At 33.8% G+C, this 27,185-nt stretch overlaps 1 protein-coding gene across 2 annotated transcripts in view; it reads right to left on the bottom strand.

Moving 5' to 3' along the window:
- The window catches only part of STXBP5 (syntaxin binding protein 5 (tomosyn)), a 185,207-nt gene that overhangs the window by 91,340 nt on the left and 66,682 nt on the right, over window positions 1–27,185 (bottom strand). For both annotated transcript variants that reach the window (XM_008574988.1, XM_008574989.1), the window contains exon 9: window positions 9,560–9,638. In XM_008574988.1, coding sequence (XP_008573210.1) covers window positions 9,560–9,638 — 79 coding nt within the window. The remainder of the gene's footprint in view (window positions 1–9,559; window positions 9,639–27,185) is intronic.

The raw sequence follows: 27,185 nt of genomic DNA, 5'->3' as shown, positions 1-27,185 counted from the left end.
GTTTGAGTCATGGGGGAAGATTTCTCATGAATGGATTAATTCTCTCCCTGGGGGGTGGGGGTAGTGAGTGAGTTCTCACTTTATCAGTTCTGCAAGAGCTAGTTGCTTATTGGACTCTGGCACCTCCCTTTCTCTCTCTCTCTTGCTTCCTCTCACCATGTGATCTGCTTGTACCTGAAGGCTGCCTGCCACTTTCTGCCATGAGCAGAAGCAGCCTGAGCCCTGCACCAGATGCAGTTGTCCCAGAATTATGAGCCAAATAAACCTCTGTTCTTTATAAATTACTCAGTTTCAGGTATTCTGTTATAGCAACATAAAAAAGGACTGATACAAATAGCTTAAAAAAAAGAAAGCACAATTTTGAAAATTATGGTTGATATAAAACTGTCTCTTTCTATAAATAATACATATTTGAAACAAGATTTTAAATTCTAGGATTTAAGAAATGGATTTAAGGATTTAAGAAATGAAAGAATTGTTACCAAATATCAGCTACTAACATACTAATTTTGTTAAATTCATTAGTTTCTAGACACAGGGGCACAAACAAGGATAGTGATAGTTTCTGGTCCTGCCAAAACATAAATACTTAGCTGGACAACTGCTCATTAAAAATAAATTTCAAATGTTTTCTATGAATCATTGCTGCTTTTTTTGCAGATACAATTAACCTGAATCCCCTATTACCATACCAGGTTGCCTTTCTGGTAAGAGCAGTAATTTGGGAGTTTACATTGTGATTACAGCACTTAAAGTAATTCTCAAGCATAAATGCTGATTTTTAAGGTATTAAATTAACAAAATAAAACAAAAATCATCCTACACTGATGAGATAATTGGTGAAATTGGTATATTTTATACTTTGTTCTTTAATGTATTCACAGACGGAAAAGCTATATGGCAATCTGTCAAGAGCCATAAAAACCTTTTTCCCTCAAAATTTCACCACTGGAAATTGTAAGGAAAACATTTTACTACTGTAAAATCCATAAAATCAAAAGAGAAAATATGCTCACTACTGTATTTATATCTATATTATTTATAATATCAAAAAAGCGAAATGTTCAACAAAAGGAAGGAATTTTTGAGTAAACAGCACAGCTCTTAAATTACTAAAAAAACCAAACTGATAGAAATTAGTAATTAGACATGCTAAGTAGAAAAAACACCAAATGGAATACGCTCTAAGAATATAAGTGAAAATAGCTATGTATCTGAAAAAAAGACTCACGAAAAATGAAAAAAAAAATTTAAAACGTCTTTTAGAATGGTGGAACTACAGGAAATATGCTTCTATAAGCAGGATTTCATTTCATGTTATAGTTACAAATTTTTTTATAAACTCAGATATTCCCCCAAAGCACTTCAGAGAATAAAATCATCAGTAGTTAAAAATGATATAAATATAATATATAATTGATAATAATATAATTAATATAACTGTGACTACTTTTTAAAAGTGCATTCTTCCTCTGAAATACTGTGAAAATCATTTGCCAATTTTAAATGTCATTTTCAAATTTGTGACTACATTCTGTATTAAAGTTTTGCTAAAATATAGTTTATACTGAAGAATGTTCTGCTTACTAGGCCACTTGGGAATAACTAAACAGATTAAGTTAAAATATTAATATTAACCATCCATTTTACAAGCATTTACTAAGTGCTTACTGTGTACCAGTAACTGTAGCAGAGGCCAAGAAGTCTCATTTTCCATTGAATTCCTCCTGCTTCACTCCTTCCTTTAGCCAGCATGCTTCTCCTCTACTACGCTTTTTATTTTTGTCATCTACTTCACCTACTTTCATGTTCCACTTCAGGACCCAAAACCTCATCTTAACCTCAAGACTTGGTTCTGTGGACAAAAATTTTTTCTGGGAGAACATATAATCATATGACATCACCATTAGTATCTAAGAAAAAAATTTATCTTATCTACCTTATTATTTTTGATTCACTCTAATACTCTATTCCATAGTTTCCTTCTCACTTTCAGTCTCTCCCATTCTAACAGCTCTTTATTTTCTGCCATTAATCATGAGATCTTCCCTAATTTAAAATAAAAATGGAAATCTGTCTTACTCTTTCCGATTACAATTGATATTTTTATCTACTACTATTGAATTCACCGAATACATGTTCTAAAGCAGTACTTTCTATTGTGAATCCACCCAGGTGTTTTTCTTTCTTTTAATGTCCCTGTAACCTGGCTCCTGTTTGAAATGATATTAATAAAGTACTCTCACAAATTAATCCTTCCCACAATTTGTCTCCTAGACTTTCTTCTGTTATCATTCTAAGCAATCTTTCTGTAGCACCAAACAATGCTTACTTACTCTCTCCTACAAATATTAACTTCTTAGCTTCAGCGACATAATATTATGCTGGGTTTCCTTTTTTTTTTTTTTCCTGTTCAGAATCTCCTAGCCTTCTTTATATGTCTTTATTTTGGTGTCTTTCAAAATAAAATATCAGTACTGGGAGCCTTGTATTCTGAGGCTAAAGGGTTCTGAGATGTCAGGCGATGTGCTCCTTTTTTTATACTTAAGCAAAATCACCTCCACTTTAGTAATCATCACTGGTTAAATATACTTCAAGGGCTATTTTCAAACAAAGTTAACAAGTAAAACTTGCCAATGATCTCAAAATGGATTTGCACATCAGTAGATTATTAATATGAGATAGTTTTTAATCTAACAGTAACGAATTAAAAAACTAACACATGGAAATGCTTAAAAATAAGGAGGTGGGGATCTTAGCACTTCATGTTGACAGAAGCCATGGACAAAACTCAAACTTGGGCATATACTTATATAGCTACTAAATGAGGCACTCTAATGTCAAAAGACAGAACTATCAATCTAGTACATGTAATTTTCTGTCTATGTGGGATTATATCACGAAGCTACGATAATCCCCTTTCCCCAAAAATGATTTTTTTCTTTTTTTAAAGTACCAGATCTGAAGTCACACTAGGTAGGTGGTAATCTCACTATGTGAGCTGGCTTGACTATTCCCTGCATCTGGCCATTTACTGCAAGTAGAGCTATCCTCTAGTTTATTATATAGTGTAGGGAAAGGATATCACAAATTTGCTAAGGAAATGCAAGTTGAATATTACCTTAAAAGCAAGAAAGCGAATGGTAACTTATCCTAGTTCAGTATGAGGTTTGGGGAGTAAAACTAGGAGAAAATGTTCTAGTTTTGAGAGAAAAATGGAAATACAGATAAATCTGGGGTGGGACAGAGAATGACTGTCTCTGAAGACAGAGATAAAATAAAAATCAAATAACTTAAGATTGAAAGCTTTTGATTGACATGGTAAAAGTAACATGAAAAGAGGAGGAAGGTTAACTGTAGAGACATTTCAAATTTTAAAAGTCCATAGACTCAAGGAGGTCTTCTGTCATTAAGTGCAATTAAGTTTATATATACCTGTGGACTTTTCTTAGACAGATATAAGACCAAGTGCCATGACCACAAAGAAATACCATAAAATATGAACCCAGATTTCATCAACTTAGAATTTGATTTATAGCCTAGATGTGATATGAGGTTCTCTAAACCTCTGAGTAACTAGAGTTACTTGCATTAACTTATCCAGCTTGTCACAGGCACAGAAAGATCTCCCAACTCTCAGTTCATGTTAGGGTGATTAGTTGTATTGAGTATGACTTAATGTTAAATTTAATAAGATGATCTGGTAGATTATCAAATTTAAAAGAGATTTAAGTTCCTGGCAAACTAAGTGACCTGTGAATGGTTAGGATCATTCTATCCTAACCCATGCTACCTGTGAGAATATTCTGGAGGTAAACATGGGCTCAAATTCCAGCTCTGTCACTTCTTGGGCAAATTATTTAACCTCTCTAAGACTCAACATCTATATCCCTAAATGGAGATGATAAAAATACCCATTTAAGAGTGCTGCTATGAGGATTATGAAAGAAAATGCATTCCAATTGCACAGCAGAATACTCAGCATATAGTAAGCAAAAAATGGATGTTTACTCTATTTACTAATCTTTTTCTTCTCAGTGCTCAGGAGCCAAACCATCTAAGTTCAAGATATAAGATGCTATTTTTGTCCCAAGTAAGGATATGAGAATTGCTAAGAGGACATAAAAAGGAATTACTTTTGTTTCTCAAAGTGGGCATGCTATCCACATGACTTTGTCACCTTGCTGCCGTGGCTTAGTGAGAATTGGGATGGAGGACAGAGAATGAAAATGGAACAATTGCTGATGCTAATATATGCATATCGGTGGCAAAAGAATAGAGGAGAGCGGAGGCTCCATGGAAAATAAAAGGAAGAAAACACAAACATACTTATTAATATAAAGAATGTTATTAAATCTCAAGACATTGTTCTGTAATCCCAAAACATTGTTCTCAATGGCCAACACCTCTGTGAATGAAGTGAAGATCAATTTCATCATCTGCAGTTTTAGCAGGTAATTTAGCAGAGCAATTATTGCTAGAGGGTTCTGTGGGTAGGAGTATAATCTTTGTGATTAGTGGTTAGTGTGAACAGAGAGTGGGTTTCATTTAAAAGGAAGTGTACTCAAGGTAAGTACAAACAATTAAATCTGGGCTGTGCCACTTATTAGCTTATGACCTTGGGCAAATTACTCAACCTCTCTGCTTTAGTTTTCTCATCTGTAGAAAGGGATAATAACAATACCTGTCTTGTAGGGTTGTTGCTAAGAATAAATAAACAAACATGTGTAAAGCACTTAGAACAGTGTCTAGCACATAATAAGAACAGCCTAAGTGTTCATTGATACAGTTATTCAACCAAAATCTACAATTGAGAAGGAAAAAACTAAACAAGTGTAAGTCCGTATATTCTGGGGAAACAACAATGTTTGGGCACAAGTGAGTTTGCTTTCGGGTTTAAGTGAGTTAGGGTTCTCCCATTTGATACAAGGCCCTAGTAAGCAGTGGGACAAACTCAGTGGTAGTAAGTTTGAGATATTAAAATAGACACTTAGGTATTTTCAGAACCATGATATCACAAATGTACTCTCGAGTTTTATTATATTCATATTCTTATACAGGTAATTGACTTATAGCTTTTAGTTCATATATAAAATTAAAATTTAAGAAATCATCTTACCTTTGAAACCACTTGAAAACAAATTTCAATACCATGAGGGAAACAAACACACACAAATTCCCGACAACTTTTCCTTAAAGGTAAATTTAAAGATATCATGGGTATGCATGTGTATGAATGTCTGACTTGGCAAAACTATAGCCCATCACCTGTTTTTGTATGGTCTGCAAACTAAGAATGGCATTTACATTTTTAAATAGTTGAAAACACACACAAAAGAATATTTATAATATTTCACAATATATGAAAATTATATGAAATTCAAATTTCAGTGTCCATAAATAAAGTTTTATTGGACACAGCTGCAATCATTCATTTATATATTGTCTACGGCTACTTTGGGGCTACAAAGACGAAGCTGAATAGTTGCAACAAAAATTATATGGTTTGCAAAATCTAAAATATCTACTCTCTGGTTCTATACAGAAAAAATCTGCCGTTGTGTGTGTTTGCCATATTACGTGTTATGATGAAAGGGAGCAAATTAAACTCCTAGTTGTGATTCTCCAAATATGACTAGACTGCCTTATTTAACTGTGACAATACTCACTTTTAGGTTTCATAAGAAGAGATACTTTCCCCAAAGCCAAAGAGTCTTTGAGTGGTGGTCATTTCTGAAGAGAAATTAATTCCTCTAATACAGTATACTGCAAATCTCTAGAGCTCACTGAGTACCAGTTTGAAAATTTGACCCCTTCCGAAGCTGCTTCTTGTTGAAAATTTGGCCCTGCCTACAACTTCTTAAATAGTCCACTAATGAGAAGTGTAGAAGTAGAGAAGAAAAGGAACTAGAATTTATCGAAACCTACCATGTGTCAGACACATTATATTATTTCTTTCAGTTCTTCATGAACAATTTCATGAAGTAGGAATCACTGTCCCTATTTTACTGTGGTAAGGAGAAAGGTTCAGTGAGGTCAAGCAGCTTGTCAAAGATAATACAGATTTGAACACATGTCTGACAATACAAAACCTCAGTTATTTTCACTAAATCAGGGGCTTTCAAATATTTTGATCATAACCCAAAGTAACAAGTACATATTACTTCATGATCCAGTACATGGATACATAAATATATACAATTGAACAAAGGTTTCATGAACCAATACTTACCCTTAAAATGTGCAGTACACTCTGATATTTCCTATTCTACTCTATGTTAAAAATTGATGGTTACAACCAACAAAATTATTTTCACAACCCACTAATGGATCACAATTACCCAATGTTTAAAAAATGTTTTTAAATCACTGCACTAAATCAGATGACTCTCAACCTAGGGAAGAAAATTAGACTCTTTAGTTACAAAGTTTGGTCAACCTTGCCACTTGTACATCTGCTTTGTGAAAGCAAAATAAAAGAATAACTACATTTTAGATGTTTGTCAGAGGTAATCAAATGCTGTTTTGAGATACCTGTTATGTAAGATAACTAAAGATCATGTTACAGGTGCTTTATATATTTGTTTATCTATTATTACTACACTATTACACTATTATTATTCCCATTTTACAGATGAAGAAACAGGCACAGGAAGCTTAGTTAGACTGTCCAAGAGTGCACAATGAGCGAACAGCTGAGGAGGGATTCAGACCCAGGTAGCTGGGCTCCACAGTTCACTCTTAATCACTGTGCTGATTTAATTTATCATGGGACCTTACACCTTTGTCATTAGTTTATCAAAGGACCAACTTCAACAGAATTGACAACATTTTTAACTTTTGACTCTTTATTAAGAACTGACCATGTAAAGAATTAGTTCCATTAAAAGTGCTATGAAAATGCTTTATTAATTACATTGTCACTGTTTCCTGTGTAAGGGACAATCTGGTCTCTCCATATATGCTTTATTTGCTTTACTTCATTATAAAATAAAAGCTATGTGAGATCTCAATTCCATTTTTTTTGTCAGAATTTACCTTTGCCTCAGAGTTAAAGTATGCATTTATCATTAACAGCTAACTCTTCATGGCTACAACTGCCTACCTTCTTATTCCTCACATTCAGCAACACTATGCTGGGAACTGGATAATTAGATGTGAGACAGATATGTCCAATACTCTCGTTGAGCTGAATATTTAATGGGGGAGCCATACATTCAATAAATAATTTCATTATTAATGGCATGTATAAGTTCTAAAAAGGAAACTTACTCCATATATTGACAGTATATTACTGGAGGACCTAATCTAACAAATGAGGCTAGGATATTCTTAAGGGAGAGACATTTATGATGAGCTGTAAAGGATGAAAGGGAATCTTTCTGCTTAGAATAATTCCCAGGCAAAGAGGAAAAAAAAATGTAGAAGACGTTGAGGAGGGAAGAATGGCTCTTTCTAAAATTCATAATTGATAGAACCCATTTTGTTGGCACCTGCCTAAGACACTTGCTAGGAACAGGGAAAAGACGAGAGCTGCCTTACTTAATAAAGGGCAATTCTGCTCTAGGTGGGAGGGGCTATTGTAGTAGTAGTTCTCAATTTTGGTTAAACATTAAAATCTGGGGAGTTATGAGGGTACTTCAAAAAGTTTAGGGAAAGAGTTGTGTTAATTTTTAATTCTATTTTTCCATGAACTTTTAAAAGTACCCTTGTATTTCAAGGAAAGAGGCCATGGAGTGAGAGAAGAGAAGGACCTGTTTACTCAATTTTATGTACTAGGTGAAAAAAGAAATTAGGAGACTGGAGAAGACTGTTATACGATGGTGATCTTATTGATCTATTTAATAGCATCTACATATGTCTACAAAAGAGCAGAACATTTAAAGTTTTTATTTCTAATTTTATGAAATGAAAGGTTTTTGCCATCTTGAAGGAACCTAGATTTCTTAAATATTAACATTAAACAGGCATGAAAACTGGAACAGGTGGAGCACAGAGGAAAGCAAATCTTCCCTGGACATTTGCTCTTGTTGACAATCAATATTTGTTAAAATGGATAGATAAGAATTCAGAAGGCAATCAGTACTGTTAGTTTAAATGTTTAAGAATCCATTTTACGTTGTATTAGAAACAGATTTCTTTTTTTTTTTCTGGTTTCCTTCCTTTTTTGTCATTTTTTGCTACCATGCTTTTCCTATTTTAATTCCTTTGCCATACACAAATGCAACAAATAAAAATCAATTGGTGGCAGGGGGCTTCCTAACTAAAAAATGGTTTCTCAACCATTTATACAGTTTATTACATAACAGGCACTGTGTAAAATGTATTGCTTACATGATCATTTTGCTTGTTTCATCACAACCACTTTTTGACATCTATGTCATATGTATTTTTCTATGTCATATGTACAACCTTAGTTAGACTGTCCAAGAGTGCACAATGAGCGAACAGCTGAGGAGGGATTCAGACCCAGGTAGCTGGGCTCCACAGTTCACTCTTAATCACTGTGCTGATTTAATTTATCATGGGACCTTACACCTTTGTCATTAGTTTATCAAAGGACCAACTTCAACAGAATTGACAACATTTTTAACTTTTGACTCTTTATTAAGAACTGACCATGTAAAGAATTAGTTCCATTAAAAGTGCTAGCCCACCCTTCACCAACACTGCTATTTATTTTTTATTTGATCTGAAAATAGGCATTTCTAACAAGTTCTCAATTAATGCTGTTGGCCCAGTGACCACAACTTGAGAACCACTGTGCTATACCTACATAAATTCACTCTCTCACACAGCTATAGTTAAATCAACCACACACTTTTCTGAAGAAATTAGAATATATAAAAAAAAAAAAAACAGTTCTTTTGGCTATAGTTAAATCAACCACACACTTTTCTGAAGAAATTAGAATATATAAAAAAAAAAAAAAACAGAGAGATGAAGAATGAAAAAAAAAAAAAAACAGAGAGAGAGATTAAAGAGATGTGGAATTTTCAAAAAAACATTTTTTAAGTTTTTCCTTTATTATATTTTTGAAAATAACAGTTGATGCATACAAAAATATATGTAAGGTACATAAATTGTAAAAATCATCTGTCTCATACCTAATCCATATAGTGATAATCAATGTCTTCAAATACAACTGATAAACTTCTTTTAATATTAAACTGTATTTATTTTTGTAACTGTCAAATATTCTTATGATGAGATTTAATTTCTGAATATACATAATAAATCTTTTTTTATTGTTTATTCACAATTTTCACTAGCAAATAAACACTATTGTTACTGAAGTCTAATCTAATTATGAAGTTTTACAAGAAGAATAATCCAAACTTTCCAAGATACATAGTAAAATTACTGAAGACAGAAAGAACACAAGGAAGTATTTTATCCTAAATTTACCAATTTTAGTTCTTCTTTTAAATAAAGAAAGCATAAAATTTAAGACTGGGATAGATGACTCAAAATAGGCCTTCAAAAATAACAATAAAATAGCCTTCAGTGCTATCTAAGTAATTCTATACAATGTATCGGCAATGAAGTAAATTCTTACCCAGATCTAGTCGTTTTGAATTCCACCTTGAGGATAGGTTTGCATGGTTCTGGTTTCTTCCCATCCTTTAACTGTTTTCCTAAAATATATTTTCCTGCATTAAATTCTAATCTAAATTATTCTAAATACTTACATTGATAGTTTATAAAATGAAAATGAAATTTAATGAAATCCAACATAAAACATTTTGAAGTGATTATGAAAGCATTTAATACAAAGTATTTTTTAAATGATTATGTAAATCTACTGTTTGAAATTCAGTGCTGGAAAACAAATACAATGAATAAAACTTAATAACATTTATGTGATAGAATTCTAGTAAGAGAAATTGGTAGTCTTCTCAAAGTTCTTAACCAGAAGATAAGCAAGACAGAATTTCAATATGCTAAACAAATACAATTTTTAAAATAGAAAGATTTGAAAAAAACAAATCTATATCATATTTTCACCAAGTGTGACAGGCTGCAAAATTAAATGCTATGTTTAGAAATTAATTTATATTTATTCTCCTAAAGTAAAATGTTAATAAATTCACTTATATTTATTCTCCTAAAGTAAAATCCATCCATTATAATGTCCAAAAGATTGATAAAATATACCATCCTCTAAAAAAAGTCAGAAACTCATTTTACCAAAAGAATTTTGACAATTTTTTTAAAAAGTTTGTTGACTTCAGTTATCTATTTCTACATGTTCATTGTAGAAACTGTAGAAAACTAAAAAAATATATACAGAAAATAAAACATCTATTTCCCATTTTTCAGAGATTAATTGCTATCAACATCATTATATTTCTTCTGGCAAATCACTAAACTTGGGGATGATCTTGGGGATCCCTGACACACACCCTTGCCCCTGACACCTCTTAGCCTCTTTCATAGCTTTCTTTTTTCTCCATAGTACTCAACGCATTCTAATATATTTTATATTTTACTTCTTTATTTTATTTGTTGCCTAACCAACAAGAATGTAAATTCCAGGAAAGCAAAGCAAAGTTTTTTTGTTGAGTGTGTTTTCTGTTGTTGCATCCCTGGTGACAAACATTATTTGGCATAGAGTGGGTACTCAACTAATGAGTAGGATAAATTCCTAGTAAAGGTATATCTGGGTAAAAATGTATTCCAGAAAGATTGTACCAATTTATATTTCTATCCAGTGTAAGAAAGTTATTTTGCCACACCCTTCACCAACACTGCTATTTATTTTTTATTTGATAAATGGAAAGAGTAACTTGTACTGTTTTGATCCCTAACTAGACATGTATTTCTTCTTTTAAAAATAGCTTGTTGTCCTTTACCGATGCTTCTATGTTATTTATCTGTCTTATATCACAAAATAAATTTTATATTCAAAGTTCATTAACATTGTGTCCATCATACATGTTGCAAATATTTTCCCTACTGCCACTTGTCACTGAATTATTACAATTTTTAAAAATTGGGGAGGATGTCATCAAGATGACAGAACAGATGCACCCAGTATCACTCTCTCCTACGGCCAACCAATATATAACTAATATAAAGCAAAGACTGCCAATCTGGGACTGCTAGAGCTCAGGGCAAGAGAAGGAGAGACCTGCAGAGTTCATGAAGGCAGGAGCAGCTCCAGTGAGAGACAGAAGGGACTGCTCCAACTGTTTTGAGCCCTGGCCACTTTAACACTGGACCAGTGAGCACATGGAGGAGGAGATGGCAAAAGCCACAGCTGAACCCTTTTCATGAAGTTGCTTGGAGTCTGCAGGGGAAAAGAGGGCCCCAGAACGTAGCACACCAGCCTCCACCCCAGGCCAGTGAGACCACTGACAGGGTTCTTTGGAACCACATTGGAGTGAGGGGCTGCAGCCAACCAAAACTAGGAGCCACCCAGAGGCCAGTGAGCCACCTCAAGGGACTGGTACATAGCCTGCTCCACAGGAAGTGTTTGCAGTGTGGATAGAGGCTGGCCTGCAGGAGAATACTGGGGTTCAATGTCAGCAGCTGACCTGCCTTCCATTGGCACAGGCCCACTCAGTGGAGACTGGTCAGGAAGACAGATCTGTAGTGGGTGCAATTTGCTGGAAAAACTTAGTGCTGGGCCAGAATTTCCACACAGCCTAGGTGTATCTGACCCCACAAGACCCAGAAGTGATTAAAAGGTCAACAATTAAAACCTGAGCTGCACAAAAAGCCTTCCCGAGAGAATCAGCGGCAAAGGAGCAATTTAGCTCAACGACAGGCCTCAAGTGCTGGTCCCCAGAGGAAATTTCTCCATTTTGGAATTAACAAAAGGACAACAAATGAGTTCCAGTGCAGAGTTTAAGTGGTGGTGGTAGATAATGATCAAACACAGAACTAAAAGAAAAAAATAAAATAAACAGATCAGAGACAAAGCTCTGATATTAACCACTAAAAGCTGAACACCACAAAAATACCTATAAAATGTAGAAGAGACAGCAGTCTCCTCAAATGTTCAGGCATCAATGAAAAACACAAAGATTGAGAAAGAACAGAGAAATATGATATGATCAAAGGAAACACATCAAGCACCAGCAAGGGACCCAGAGGACCAGCAGATTTATGAAATGTCTAACAAAGAATTTAGAATAATGCTCTTAAGGATGTTCAGTGAATCGCAAGAAAATGCAGATTGAAATTAAATGATATCTGGAAAACAATCCAGGAGCAAAATGAGAAACTTGACAAAGGAACTTAATCAAATTAAAAAAAAAAAAAAGAAATTCTAGAAATAAAGAATACATTATCTGAACTGAAAAACTTGAAAGAAAACTCAAAGAGCAGACTTAATCAAATTCAGGAAACAGTCAGTGAGCTTGAAGGTAGAACATATGAAGTTATGCAATTAGAGGAGCAAAAAGAAAATGCTGACAATATTGTCTATCCTGCAAAACTAACCTTCAAATATGAAGGAGAAATAAAGTCTTTCCCAGACAAAAGCTAAGAGAATTCACTAACACTAGTTCTGCCTTACGAGAAATGCTAAAGGGAGTTCTTCAGTCTGAAAGAAGACAACACTAAGTAGCAGCTAGAAAACATTTGAAGGTACATAACTCATTAGTTAAGTAAGTTCACAGACAACCTTAAGATATTCCAATGTCGTAATGCCGTAAACAAACAGCTTAAATCCTTAGAATGAGGATTAAAGCACAAACCTAATGAGACAACAACAGATACCATATCCATATAAGATATAGGCAATATTAAAATATGTAACTTGAAACAACAAAATGTCAAAAAGTTGGGGTAAATGACACAAAAGCATGTAGAATTGGCTTTGGTTCTTTCTTTTTTCTTATATGTAAAAGTTAAGTTGTTATTAATCTAAAATAATCTGTTATAGTTATAACATGTTTGTTGTAAGCCTCATAGGAACCATAACCCAAAAACTTATGAGACATACTAAAAATAGATAATGAGAAATCAAAATACACTGCTAAAGAAAACCAATCAATCACAAAGACAATAAGATCAGAAAAAAAGAGTTGACAAAACAAGCACCAAAAAAGCAACAAAATGGCAGTAATAAGTCCTTGTATATCAATAATAACTATATATATAAACAGACTTAAGGCCCCAATTAAAAGACACAGAGTGGCTCAATGGATTTTCTAACAAGAACTAACAATATCTACCCAGAAGAAACTCACTTCACCTTTAAAGACACACATGGACAAAAAGTGAAGAGATGAAAAAAGATATTTCATGCAAATAGAAACCAAAAACGAACAGGAGTTGCTCTACTTATATCAGATAAAATAGGCTTCAAGCCAGGGAAAGTAAATCAAGATAAAGAAGGCCATTATATAATAATAAAGAGATCAATTTAATAAGAGGATATAACACTTCTAAATATATATATATGCACCCAACTCTGGGACACCCAGTTTTATAAAGCAATTACTACTCCACTTAACAGGAGAATAGACTCCAACACAATAATAGTTGGGGACTTTCATACCCTACCTTCAAAAAGAACAAATCATCCATACAGAAAATTAACCAGGAAACATAAGAATTAATCTCTACTCTAGGCCAATTGGATATAATGGAGCATATATAGAAAATTTCATCCAACAGATGCAGAATACACATTCTTCTCAGCAGCACATGGGTTATTTTCTAGAATAGAACATGTGTTAGATCACAAAACAAGCATCAACAAATTTTTAAAAAAATTAAAATTGTATCACCTACCTTGTCTGACCACAATGAAAGAAAACTAGAAATCAACATTAAAAGAGACAATAGAAACCATACTAATACATGGAAATTAAACAACAAGCTACTAACCAACTAACAGGTCAAAGAGGAAATGAAAAAGGAAAATAAAACATTCCTGGAGACAAATGCAAATGAAAATACCACATACCAGAACCTATGGGATACAGTAAAAGCAATTCTAAGAGGAAAATTTATAGCAATAAATGCCTGCATCCAAAAAGAAAAAAAGACTTCACACAAACAACCTAACATTATACCCCAATTAACGACAAAAGCAAGAACAAACCAAAGCCAAAATCAGTAGAAGGAGAGAAAATACAAAGATCAGAACGGTAATAAATGAATTAGCGATTTTAAAAAATACGAAATATTGATGAAACAAATAGTTGTTTTTTTGAAAAGATAAAATCGATAAACCTTTGGTGAGACTAAGGAAGAAAAAGTGAAGACTCAAATAAATAAAATCAGAAATGAAAAAGACATTACAACCAATAACACAGAAATACAAACGATCATAAGAGACTACTATGAACAACTATATCCAAACAAACTGGAAAACCTAGAAGAAATAGATAAATTCCTGAACAACACATACAACTTAACAAGGTTGAATCGCGAAGAACCAGAAAACCTGAAAAAGACTGATTATGAGTAATGAGACTTAAGCAGTAATAAAAAGTATCACCCCACACAAAAAAGAAAAAAAAAACAACCCTAAAAGCCAAGGACCAGACAGCTTTACTGCTGAATTCTACTAAGCATTCAAAGAACTAATAGCAATAATTCCCAAATTCTTCCAAAAAACTGAAGAGGGAGTGCTTCCAAACATTCTATGAGGCCAACATTAACCTTATACCAAAACCAGAAAAAGACACAACAAAAAAAGAAAACTACAGACCAATATTCCTATTGAACCCAGTCTCGAAGATACTCAACAAAACACTAGCAAACAAAAATCTGACAACACATTAAAAAGATCATTCACCATGATCAAGTGGGATTCATCCCAGGGATGCAAGGATGATTCAACATATGCAAATCAATAAACATGATACATCACATCAATAGAAAGAAGGAAAAAAATCATATGATCATTTCAATAGATGCAGAAAAAGCATTTGATAAAATCCAACAGCGCTTTATGATAAAAACACCCAACAAACTAGGTATAGAAGGAGTGTACCTCAACACAATAAAGGCCATACATGACAAACCCACAGCTAATATCATACTGAATGTACAAAAATTGGAGGCTTTTCCTCTAAGATCTGGAACAAGACAAGGATGCCCATTTTCCCTACACTTATTCAACATAGTACTAGAAGTTCTAGACAGTTCAATAAGGCAAGAGAAAGCAATAAAGGGCATCCAAATCTGAAAGAAGGAAGTCAGACTATTCCTATTTGCAGATGATATGATCATAAAAAAGAAAATCCTAAAACTTTCACCAAAAAATTACTAAAACTAATAAATGAATTCAGTATAGTAGCAGGATATGAAATCAACACTCAAAAATCAGTCTTCCTATATGTCCATAACGAAAGAGATGAAGAAGAAATCAAGAAAGTAATCCCATTCACAATAACTCCCCCAAAACTAAAATACCTAGAAATAAATTTGACCAAAAAGGTGAAAGACCTCTACAAAAAACTGTAAAACATTTGGTGAAAGAAATTGAAGAGGACACAAATAAATGAATAGATATCTCATGTTCATGGACTGGAAGAATTAACATCATCAAAATGTCCATAATACCAAAAGCAATCTACACATTCAACCCAATCCCTATCAAAATACCAATGACATTGTTAACACAAATAGGAAAAATGATCTTAAAATTTGTATGGAACCACAAAAGACCTTGTATAGCAAAAAACAAAGTTGGAGGCATCGCACTTTTTGACTTCAAAATATACTACAAAGTTATGGGAACCAGAACAGCATGGTACTAACATAAAAAGAGACAAACAGACCAATGTAACAGAATAGACAGTCCAGAAAGGAAACCACCCTTTCACAGCCAACTGATTTTTGACAAAGGTGCCAAGAATATAAAGAGAGGAAAGGACAGCCACTTCAACAAATGGTGCTGGGAAAACTTGATATCTACATGCAGAAGATTGAAACCAGAACCCTATCTCTAACCATACACAAAAATTAACTCAAAATGGATCTATGACCTAAATTTAAGACCTGGAACAATGAAACTACTAGAAGAAAATATAGGAGAAATGCTATATGAAATGGGAATGGGCAGCACTTTTTTGAACAAGACTACAAAGGCACAGGCAACTAAAGCAAAAATACACAAATGGGACTATATCGAACTAAAAAGCTTCTGCATAGGAAGAGACAGTATCAACCAAGTGAAGACACAACCTACAGAATGGGAGAAAGTGACTGCAAACTACATATCAGGCATGAGAATAATATCTAGAATATACAGGGAACTTAAGCAACTCAACATCAAAAAACAAAGAACCCAATTAAAAAATGGGCAAGAATGCAAACATATTTCTCAAAAGAGGACACACAAATGACCAGCAAGCGTATGAAAAAATGCTCAAAAGCACTAATCATCAGGGAAATGCAAATTAAAACCTGAGGTATCATCTCACGCCAGTTAGAATGGCTGTCATCAACAAGACAGAAAATAACAAATGCTGGAGAGGATGTGGAAAAAAAGGAACCCTCCTACATTGCTGGTTGTAATGTAAATTGGTGCAGCCACTGTGGAGAACAGTTTGGAGATTCCTCAGAGAACTAAAAATAGATCTAGCTCACGATCCAGCTATCCTACTACTGGGTATATAACCAAAGGAAATGAAATCAATATATCAAAAAGACACCTGCACTCCCCTGTTCCTCCCAATGCGAGATGGAATCGACGTAAATGCCCATCAATGAACAAATGGATTTAAAAAACTGTGGTATATATACACAATGGAATACTATTCAACTATAAAAAGAAATGATATCTTATCATGTGCAGCAACATGGATGAAACTGGAAACTATCACGTTAAGTGAAGGAAGTCAGGCACAGAAAGACAAATACTGCATGGTCTCACTCATATGTGGAGTCTGGGGAAAAAAACAGTTCTTATAGAATTAAAGAGTAGAAATAATGGTTACCAGAGCCCAGGGGGAGGTGAGGATGAAGGCGGGGGGAGGAGAAGGGGTGGACTGACAGGTACAAAACTATACTATATACCCTAAGTGATTCATTGTGCAATACAGGCATGTATTGAAACAACACCTGCACACCACAAAAACAAGTATAAATAAAATTGATAAAAAGAAAAAAAAAACACCAATTTAAAAAAAGTATAGAAAAGTATACATTTAAACCATCAAGTCTATCAGTTTTATGATATTCACAGTTAAAAAAAAACATGAAATCCTTAAATGTAAATGTTTCCAAAATTAATTTACAAATTGAAAATAATTAGAATCCTAGCAGCTTTTCTTGAATTTGGACAAAATGATCTTAAAGTTCAGTTGGTGGACTAAATGCCTTTAGTGGTTCTCTAGGGATTTAGTCCACCAAATAAGCTTTAAGGTCATTTTGTTTTGTGGCTTTGGTTAATCTCCAGAGTTCTAAAATGATGAACTTTAGTTACTTTTCTGTTTTCATTTTTGTCAGAAAGTTCCAGGACGACAGAGTGAGGACCATGGTGAACTTGCTTTCCCACAAAAATGAAAACAGTAGCAAAAAACTAAAGTTTACCATTTTAGAACTCTGAAGATTAGCCACAAAACAAGATGAACATCATCTACCCCATAGAACCTACTGAACCTCAGTAAGATGGGGGTGAGGGGCACAGAACGGTGATGTTTTTATTGGAGGTCTATTCCCATCCCCTCATTACCCAGCTTACTGGTGGGTTAGCCACAAAAAGGCAGTAGTATATCAGCTAACAGAGAAGACTGAAGTTCTTTTGGAGCTCTATTAAAACCACTTTCCCTAGAACACAATCAGTATCTTGTCTGAACTTGCAGCTTCTTGGAAAACTCTATTCCCAAGGTATTGTGGCTATTTCATTGGACACAAACCTCGATTACAGGGGACAAAATTCCCTATTCCCCAGGGCATTACAGAAATAGTAGCATCTGCCAGCATTATTAGGCTGTGGGTTTTAGTTGAGGCAAACAAACGTTGGGCAGGAATTTAAAAGACCATTTTGGATAACCAGACATATTCCTGGGGATCTAAAAGGCTGCACACATGTTTAAAGCTATGTGCATGCTCAGGAAAGACTAAGGAAAAAAGAAGGCTGTAGTCACTTATCTTTGGCCAATTTTGAGATCCTGAGGAAATCGGAAGTTAAAAAGTAAAATGAGCTATAATACCTATTGCTAGTAAGGACACTGGAAAAGAGATACTCATACATGACTAGTAGAAATCTGAAAGATACAGCCTTTCTGGAAAGCAGCTTGAGAGCACTTAGTGAAAATAGAAATAAATAAAACTTCAATTTTTTGAAGTAGCAATTAGACTCCTAAGCATTTATTCCATAGTCACAAAAGAACCAATTCCTATAGAATACATATAAGATTGTAACTGCAGCATAATTTGTAGTGATTAAGAACTGAAAACAAAGTGAATGCCCATTCATTTAGAATAGTGGAATAAATTGTGGTACAAACAATTGGCTACAAATAGGGCCATTAAAATGAAGAAATTACAGCTAGGCCAGAAGACTTGAAGGAATTTTCCAATGCTATTGTAGATTAAGAAAAGAAGATGCAAAAGAGACTAATCCTAACTTTTATACAACAATGATCTCCCACCCAAAATCTCATATGTTTATATGTGTCTTCATGTTTATATATTTCAGAAAAATATGTATTTTGGAAAAACACCTGTAGAATTTTTGACATAGCTTACCAAGTGAGGCAGGAAAGGGGACTGGGCTGCTAATGTGGAGGAACGTTGTTGAGGGAGAAATGATATGATCCTATTCAGGTATAATGATACATGTATGTGTATGAAAAAATGAAAAAATCTATCAATCTTTATTGTCATTCCCCCCTCTGGCTTTATGCTTAGAAAGTTCTTCCCTGCACCAAAATCACATTTTTTTTCAATTCCTTATAAATATTTTATAGTTTAATTTATTGCATTTATTTATTTTTTGATGTGAATTTTGGTATAGGAAAGGTATTTTTCTCATAGTATTTAATAAATCAATCATCTGAGTGCTATTTTTATAGCTTTATTGAGTTTTACAGCCTTGACGGCCAGAAGATAAAGTGTGCATATGTAAAGTTTACAATTTGATAAGTTACAACATTGTTTGTACCTGCCACCACTATTTATTGAACCATCATTCTTTCCCACTGATATGAAATACCATCTTTATTATATTAAATTTTTGTAAGTATATATATACATCTACAAACTGGCAATGTAACATCTAATCCTGTCTTAACTGAAGACCCTAGTGGATCATCCCTTTCCCCTCCTTATGAAGAAACGAGGGTGCAGTGGAATCTTCAATCTCTGGCAGTCCAATGTATAAGACCCATAAGACCCAAGAATAAGTGATAGAGTTAAACAGAACACCAGACCAAAGGACTGGAAAGAAATGCTGGGGGTAAGGTCTGGATTGCTGATATGGAAGAGGTAATTTAGGGGAAAATAAAGGTATAAAAAAAGTAGGCTTAAATCTGAAAAGTAGTTAGTTCCCTTGTGCTGTACAAAGAACAAACCAAGAACTTTCACTTCTATTCATATCTGTTTAGAGATATATAACCTTTCAGTAAAGCATGAAAATGTTTGCTCTGAAGAAGGCTAGCAGGGCTTTATCCTTTTTCTACCATGCAAAGCTCTAAGGGGAGTGTCAGACTGATATAATTTGGGATTACAGACCCAAATTGTACATTTCTTTTAAAAAATTATTTTGTTATAAAATAAAATAATTATTCAGACATAACTCCATTAATTTATTTCAATATTCACTATGAATCTTTTAGTGCCTGGAACAATTTTTAAAGAAGGGTATTGTATGGTGTGTTTACTGAACACTTGCAAGTCTAAGCTTGTATATCTTGCATAAAACCTCGCTGGTTATAAATTCTTAACTTTTTTCTTGTTCAATAGTCTTTCGATATTCCTCTACTGTGTTCTGGCATTCAGAGTTATTATAAAGTCTAAAGCTAGCCTGACTTTTATTCCTTTATAAGTTAACTTTCTTTTCTGCCCCGAGAGAATGCTGACAGAGTAGTTTCATGATCTCTGTAAATTACCAGTGTTGCAGTTTTTATAGTGATCACTCTATTAATTTTGCTTGAAAACCAGTGAGTCCTTCTGAACTGCAATTCTGACTTTTTTTCCTATCTCAGGTATTTTAAATCATGTCACTGATTACTACTTCTGGTACGGAAAGGTTAATTTATTAATCTGTAATACCAGACTAACTTTTTTCTAAATCAAATCAAGTAATAAGGCACTAGCTATGATTACATAAGGCACACATAAATTAAAGAACATTTAGAGGATCACCAGATTTCACCACTAAGTATCATTTTACTTCTTAAATGCGATGTCACCAGAGGATGAAAAATACGTGTTTGTCCTTTTAACTACCTGTTAACCGCCTTGTCAAGTCATTGAAAAGATCTGGTTAATTGTAAAACCTGACTTAATAAATCACATAAACCTCCATGCCACATATGACTTCATATCTTTCATGATGCTCTGCTTCCCCACCCCTCTAAACCACCCAGCCACAATGAATTGGTCTAACTCCTATTGGCACTAATTCCAGAATTTCATTAATGCACATCCATTTCTTCTCATTTCCTCTGTCACAATTGATATTCTCATTATTTATTGTTCAATGATGTAATAGCTTCCTAATTGGCCATCCTCTTTTGTCCGCAGCTCACCTGATGTACTATCATTAAAGTGATATTTTCAAGATGTAAATTTTGTTTCTCATTCTAAACTCATCTACTATGTCTCCATCATGCAGTCCAAACTTTTTAGCATACGTTGATGCTTAATCTTACCTTTGTACATATTTATGTTTTCATTTCCTGCTACTTACCCAAAGGAATTTTAAACTCTGTTCATATTAAAGTATTAGCAGTTTTCCAAGAACATCCTGCTTTTGATTATGTCTTTGTGGCTTCATACCACAAAATAACCTTGCTGTGCTATTTGCTATCTTATAACACCCCCTCTCATCCTTTAAGACCAAATTCATATGTCCAGAATTTGAAATACTCTTATATCCTTCACTCAAAACCAGTCACTACTTCTGTGTTCTCACATCATATTATACCTAACATATTACAGTTATCAGCTTATAGATCATTTTAATTCACTTGACTATAAGCTCTTCCAGGGCAATACATTTCCAGTATTTAACATCTGGTACATAAGAGATGCTCAATAAATGTCTGTTGAATAAGTAAAGATGCATTAAAAAATGAATGAAGATCACTGACGAAAACAACAATTTTCTAAATTTTTAATTTTTCCAGTTAGAATGTAGAATACATTTTCTAACTGATTCAGTTGTTAAACTATTTATGTTCTCAGTCTAGAGCAGCTATCCAGTAGGGTAGCTGCTAGTTGCATATGGTTTTTAGGGATTTAAAATGTGGCTAGTCCACATTGAGATGTGCTGCAGGAATAAAATACACACTAAATTTCAAAGACTTAGTACAAAAAAGTAAAATATCTCAATTTTGTATGTTGATTACATGATGAAATGATAATATTTTGCATATTTGGAGTTAAAGAATATTTATTATTAAAATTAATTTTCCTTGTTTCTTTTTACTATCTTTAATATGGTTAGTGGTAAAATTTAAATTACACATGCAGCTCATCCTACATTTCTATTAGACAGTGATGTTCTAGAAAATAATATGACAAATTGGAGACCCCCATGGTTAATGTTATAATACTAGTCTGAAATGAGGGGAAGGGGTAGGCTCCTTCCTTAATGAATGTGGAGATAGAATTGATTTACAGCTGAGAATGCCTGAATATCTGGGTTTTGACTGTTGGCCAAGATAAGGACAGTGGGATTTATGATGCGTTGTTCCAGGCACAAAACCTCCCTGGTTACCCCCAGAGAAGTAATTTTATGATGGTTGGTTTGACAAGACTGTCTTGACCATTTAAAGGGCCTCCCTGAGAGATTCTCTTTGAGCTCCTTAGAAGCCAGATCTTGGTGGCTGGACCTAGAAATCAGCACAATCCTTGTGTATAAAATAAATGCCTATGGGGAGCTTGCTGTGAGGTGTTTCAGATTGCTTGGCTACACTCTCTCTCCTGATGCATCATATCCTTTGCCTTAAAACAAGACGTATTTAAGTATGCTCTGTGGAATCTGGTTAAGTCCTTTCAAATATATAAACTGGGGAAAACTTTGTAATGAATTGTATAAAGAATTGAGGTATAGTTTTTATTATTTATTGAATGTTTTATGCTTCAGTGAATCTTAAAAGTAGATTAATAAAATCCTTTGTATGTCTCATCCTTAATATACAATATTAAGTTGACTTTTACTTATGTGAACTTTGATTTTATTTTTCCTTCAGTGGCTATTAATAGAATAAAAGTTCCTGAATCTTGGTTTACTCCATGATAAGTGGATTGATTGTACTGATGAATAAGCTCCAGAAACTAAATTAAAAATGTCCTTTCCTATAGTGGATGTCTATTGATTTTGACTGTCTATAATCTCCATTTTCTTAAGGAGTCATCTGATTCTGATGAAGCTGACAGTCACAGAAAATCTCCCCCATCCCATGGCTACAGGGGAGATAGTGTGGGGACCTGGCACAGCAAATCAAGCCAGTCTTGTCAAATCAGGCCAGTTGCCAACCATCAGTAAAACTACCACACTGGGGATTACCAGGTGAGTTTTGGGCCTTGAACAATGCATCATATATCCCACTGTCCTTATCTTGGCCAACAATCAAGATGATTGCTTCAGGGTAAGAATGTGAACCATGCCAGGCTATCAAGATTATTCTCTCTTAAACAACTAAAGCCTATCTGCCATAATAGAGAAAAAACAGGCCAAAAGAAAGAAGCAGAGCTCACCCCTAGACTTATCATACAGAAATATAGATTCTATAGTTCACCCAGATGAAATGACTTTGCAGAGTCAATATATAGAATCAAATCCTGCTCAATTTCTACATATTCACAAAAATTTCTACCTTAAAAATCGTCTTGTTCAATCCCACCATTTTATGTATAATGAAGCTAAATCCCAGAGAATAGAAATTATTTCCATGAAGTATTTCACATATAGTAAAGTTAGAATTAGATTCTAAGGGAATTAGATTCCAGGATATCTGATTGTCAGGAAAATTTTCTTTGATATTCATAAGAACAAGATTAAAGTGATCATTATTTGTTCATTTTAGCTAGTCAAAAATCACCTCTTGAATTTGGTAGTGAAGAAAAATGTTGAACTTTAATTCAGCATTTACAAAACTTTTATGGCTATGGACATACTGTTTCCACCAAACAACTCACCAACATGAAGAGTTAGTATTGGTGAAATATATTTTGGAGGACACTACTTTAATCTATCCTATCAAGTAAATAACAATTTCTGGATTTATATTTCCTAGAATCACATATGTATAGCATATATAATTTTCAGGTACTTTCACTTATATTTTGCTTATTTGATCCCTGGCCTAGAACAGTGCCTATCACATAGTAGAACCAATAAATATTTGTTGGATGAACAAATAAATATAATCCTCACAACAACACATGAGAAGATTAGATTATGTCTGTTTATAGATGAGAATACTAAGGTTCAGAAATGTTAACTGACTTCCCAATGATTACACAGCCAGAAACTGTGGAACTAGGGCTTCACCACAAACCTTCTGGTTTCAAAATCCATGCTAGGCTGATATAAAATTATGTCTTCCAAATAGATTCTTCAAGGATATCTTTACCTGTTTTTAACTCTAAACATTAAAATGCCTAACACCACGGTAAAGTATTGGTAGGAGTCTTAAAGTACAATCAGTTCCTGGCTATCTAAGCAAATCTGTAAATGTTTTTCAAGACTGAGATACTTGAACAACCATCAGATGGGCTTAAATAAGAAAAAAAACAAAACATACAAAATTTAAAAGTCTGGTACATTAAAGGTAATTTACCTTAACTGTCTGGCTATAAGTTAAGAGCAAGACACCACAATAGAAGAAAGTAATGAGAAAAAAATAACTACGTTTCAATCCATCAAAACAGAAGATTAATATACCAAAAATGATATACCACAAACATGCTATCTATGGAATAGATGATACTTTGTTATGGGATGCAAGACATATTTTTTACTTTAATGTATAAAAATGCACCTCACTTTGCCACTAAACTCAGCTGTCAACAGATATTTAGCTTTGGTAGGTTCCCTACCATTAGCAGTTGGCTAGGTAATAAGTACAAAACATTACTGCCCTTGAAAATAACTCAGATTTTCTAAGTGTGAATTATTTATATAAATACATGACCTATTTTACATAAAATAAAATGAAATAATATTAAATGAAATTCTGACCATCTGCATTTAGACTACTATAATTTGCAACAAATATTCTACTTCTTAACACTTGCCACAGAAAAAAAGCCATTTTATTTACATTTCATTTAGATTCTAATTTTGAGAAAACACATTAAATCTCATAATATATGTCTTATTTGTTTAAAAACAATTTTAAGTAGTGAACATTTTCTGCTAAGACACCACAAGTACTACAGAAACTGATTACTACTTCTTCCTACAGTCTGCTCTCAAGGACCTAAGTTTTTAGTATTAAAAAAGAATCAAGAATAAATAGAAAATCATCATTTGGCAACCATCACAGTAATAATTAATTTAGGCAAGAAATATCAGTAGATTTTTTTTTACTTGAGGGTAAAAGTTGATGAGGAACAATATGTTTAGAGTCTCAGAGACCCTCCTTCAAATCAAAATACTTATTGACTATAAAAACAAATCAAAAATACCTATAATTTCAAGGGGAAAATAATGGCTTTAATAAATGGGGAGATCAAGCAGACAGAATCTTAATCAAGGAGTCAGGTATAAGATATTACCAAAATGGGACAAATAAAAAATTAGTTCCACTTGAGGGGATGCAAAAAGAATAGATCAATATTTTTGGGATATTCCTGCTGAAAATATGTAACCTGAATGTAATCATGAAGAAAATCAGACAAAACCACATTGAGGTACACTGTACAAAATAACTGACCTACAATATTTATAATTTATGAGATATAAAAGTCAAGAAAAGGCTCAGCAACTGTTCTAGTGTGGAGGAGACTGAAGAAACATGACAACCAATTCTAATTCACATATAGATTCTTGATAAGGCAAAAAACTTAGTGATATAGGAAAATGTCCTCGATTGTAAAAAAACAAAAAAACCCAAAAAAGACAAGGAAATATTTGGGGGTGACTGGGTACCACATCAACAACTAACTTGCAAATGGCTCAAAGGAAAAAATTACCTTTTGTAATATTCTTACAAAAAATGATAAAAACAGGTAAACTTCAAGCTCCAAAATGTAAACTGATACCACCTTTGATACAAACTTCATTTTCTTCTGGGTTTAAAATAAAAGGTTTCTAAACTAATCATCCCTTACTGCTACTTTTTTGGTTTTCTGGATTCACAGGTTCCAGTAAGGTTGGGAGATCCTAAGATTTATGGGAATTTTCAGAAGCATCATCAAGATTAGGCACGTAGGCACTAATGGAAATATATTAAGAAAAATTGGAACCTACTATCATAAGGGATATCTTCTAGATGCAGTCATGAATATACCTGCAGCAAATTTAAAATAAGTGCTTTTTCAGAAGATGACTACTATCACAAAGCAGTGGACAAGTATATCATAATATGTGGTTTCAGGAATTGTTATTCTTCCAAGAAAACAAGCCTAAAAACCCATACTGCCATAGATAGTTAAATTAGTTTTTAATTTTACTGCTTCTTTAATTTCTACATTGCAGTAATTCAGAATGTACCCATTTTTTAAAAAGTGGGAATTCATATTTTAAAGCAAAAAATGAAATATTAGCAATAGCTACAAAAGTACTCTTCAGTATACTAAAAACTTATAGAATAGTTCCTTTAATATTATTTCCCTAAACTTGTCAGGAAGGATTTTCATGAAGTAGGGGTGAAGAATGGAGATTATTAAAGAAATACAAATTCCAAAACCAAAAGAAGGCCTTCATAATCCATTTTTAATAAACACCCTAATAAAAATTTTTGTAAGTTTTGTAAATACTACTTATGCAGAAAAGAGTTAACACAGGAGGCCTGAGATTGCTATCCCTAGAAAGAATGGCCTGCAAGTTTGGCCCTTGATTGGTAACTGGGAACTTGGCTTTCACCATTCTCTGACTGATAACGGTTATTCACTGGGACTAAACTGTTTGTATCAAGAATATGGTTTATACTGAACACTTGCTTTCCTTCTGGGAGTCTGGAATTTTGGTATATGCTAAAGCAGAGAGTGCCTTACATGACTGACCCCAATAAGAACCCTTGGCACCTAGGCTCAGGTGAGTTTCTCTGTTAAACAATATTTCGCACTTGTGGCAACAACTCATTGCTAGAGGAATTAGGCATGTTCTGTGTAATGCCAGGGGGAGAAGACTACTGGAAGCTTGAGATTAGTTTCCTCCAGACTTCACCCCACATGCCTTTTCCCTTTGCCGATTTTGCTTTTCTTCCTTTGCTGTAATAAATCACAGAAGCAAATATTACTATATGCTGAGTCCTGTAAATCTTCCTAGTGAATCATCAAACCTGGGGTGATCTTGGGCACTCCCAAGACAATACTTAAAAGTATAAAATTACCTTCTACAGAATTCCAAGTACACTGTTACATATAAATTAACAACTTGTAGGGGCCGGCCCGGTGGCGCACTGGATGGTGCGCCGCTTGGGAAGCGCGGCGGCGCTCCCGTCCGAGGGTTCGGATCCCACATACAGACCGGCTCCCGCTCACTGGCTGAGCGAGGCGTGGGAGCAACACTGAGGCTTGCAATCCCGTTGCCGGTCCGGTACGGGGGCAACACTGAGGGTTGCGATCCGTTGCCGGACACGGAAAAAAGAGAAAAGACAAAAAGACAAAAAAAAAAAAAAAAAAAAAAAAAAAACAACTTGCAATTGATAGCCTTAAGATGACAAAAACTTAAATAAAATCCTATATTACTCACAAAATTATTTGCTTTTTGAACTAGTGAAGAAATGATATTCAGAACGTAATGTAACATTCGTTTTCTCAAAGTTCAAATTTAGAATCTCAACTATTAATATGTCTAATTAAAGTTTTTATTATTTACTATTTATTATTATTATTATTATTATTATTATTTTATACATTATTTTTAT

This window comes from Galeopterus variegatus, unplaced genomic scaffold (genome assembly GCF_000696425.1).
Source record: "Galeopterus variegatus unplaced genomic scaffold, G_variegatus-3.0.2 Scaffold1126, whole genome shotgun sequence".
Lineage (NCBI taxonomy): Eukaryota > Metazoa > Chordata > Mammalia > Dermoptera > Cynocephalidae > Galeopterus > Galeopterus variegatus.
The sequence above is the reverse complement of the archived record's forward strand: the minus strand, read 5'-3'. Positions and strand labels throughout refer to the sequence as shown.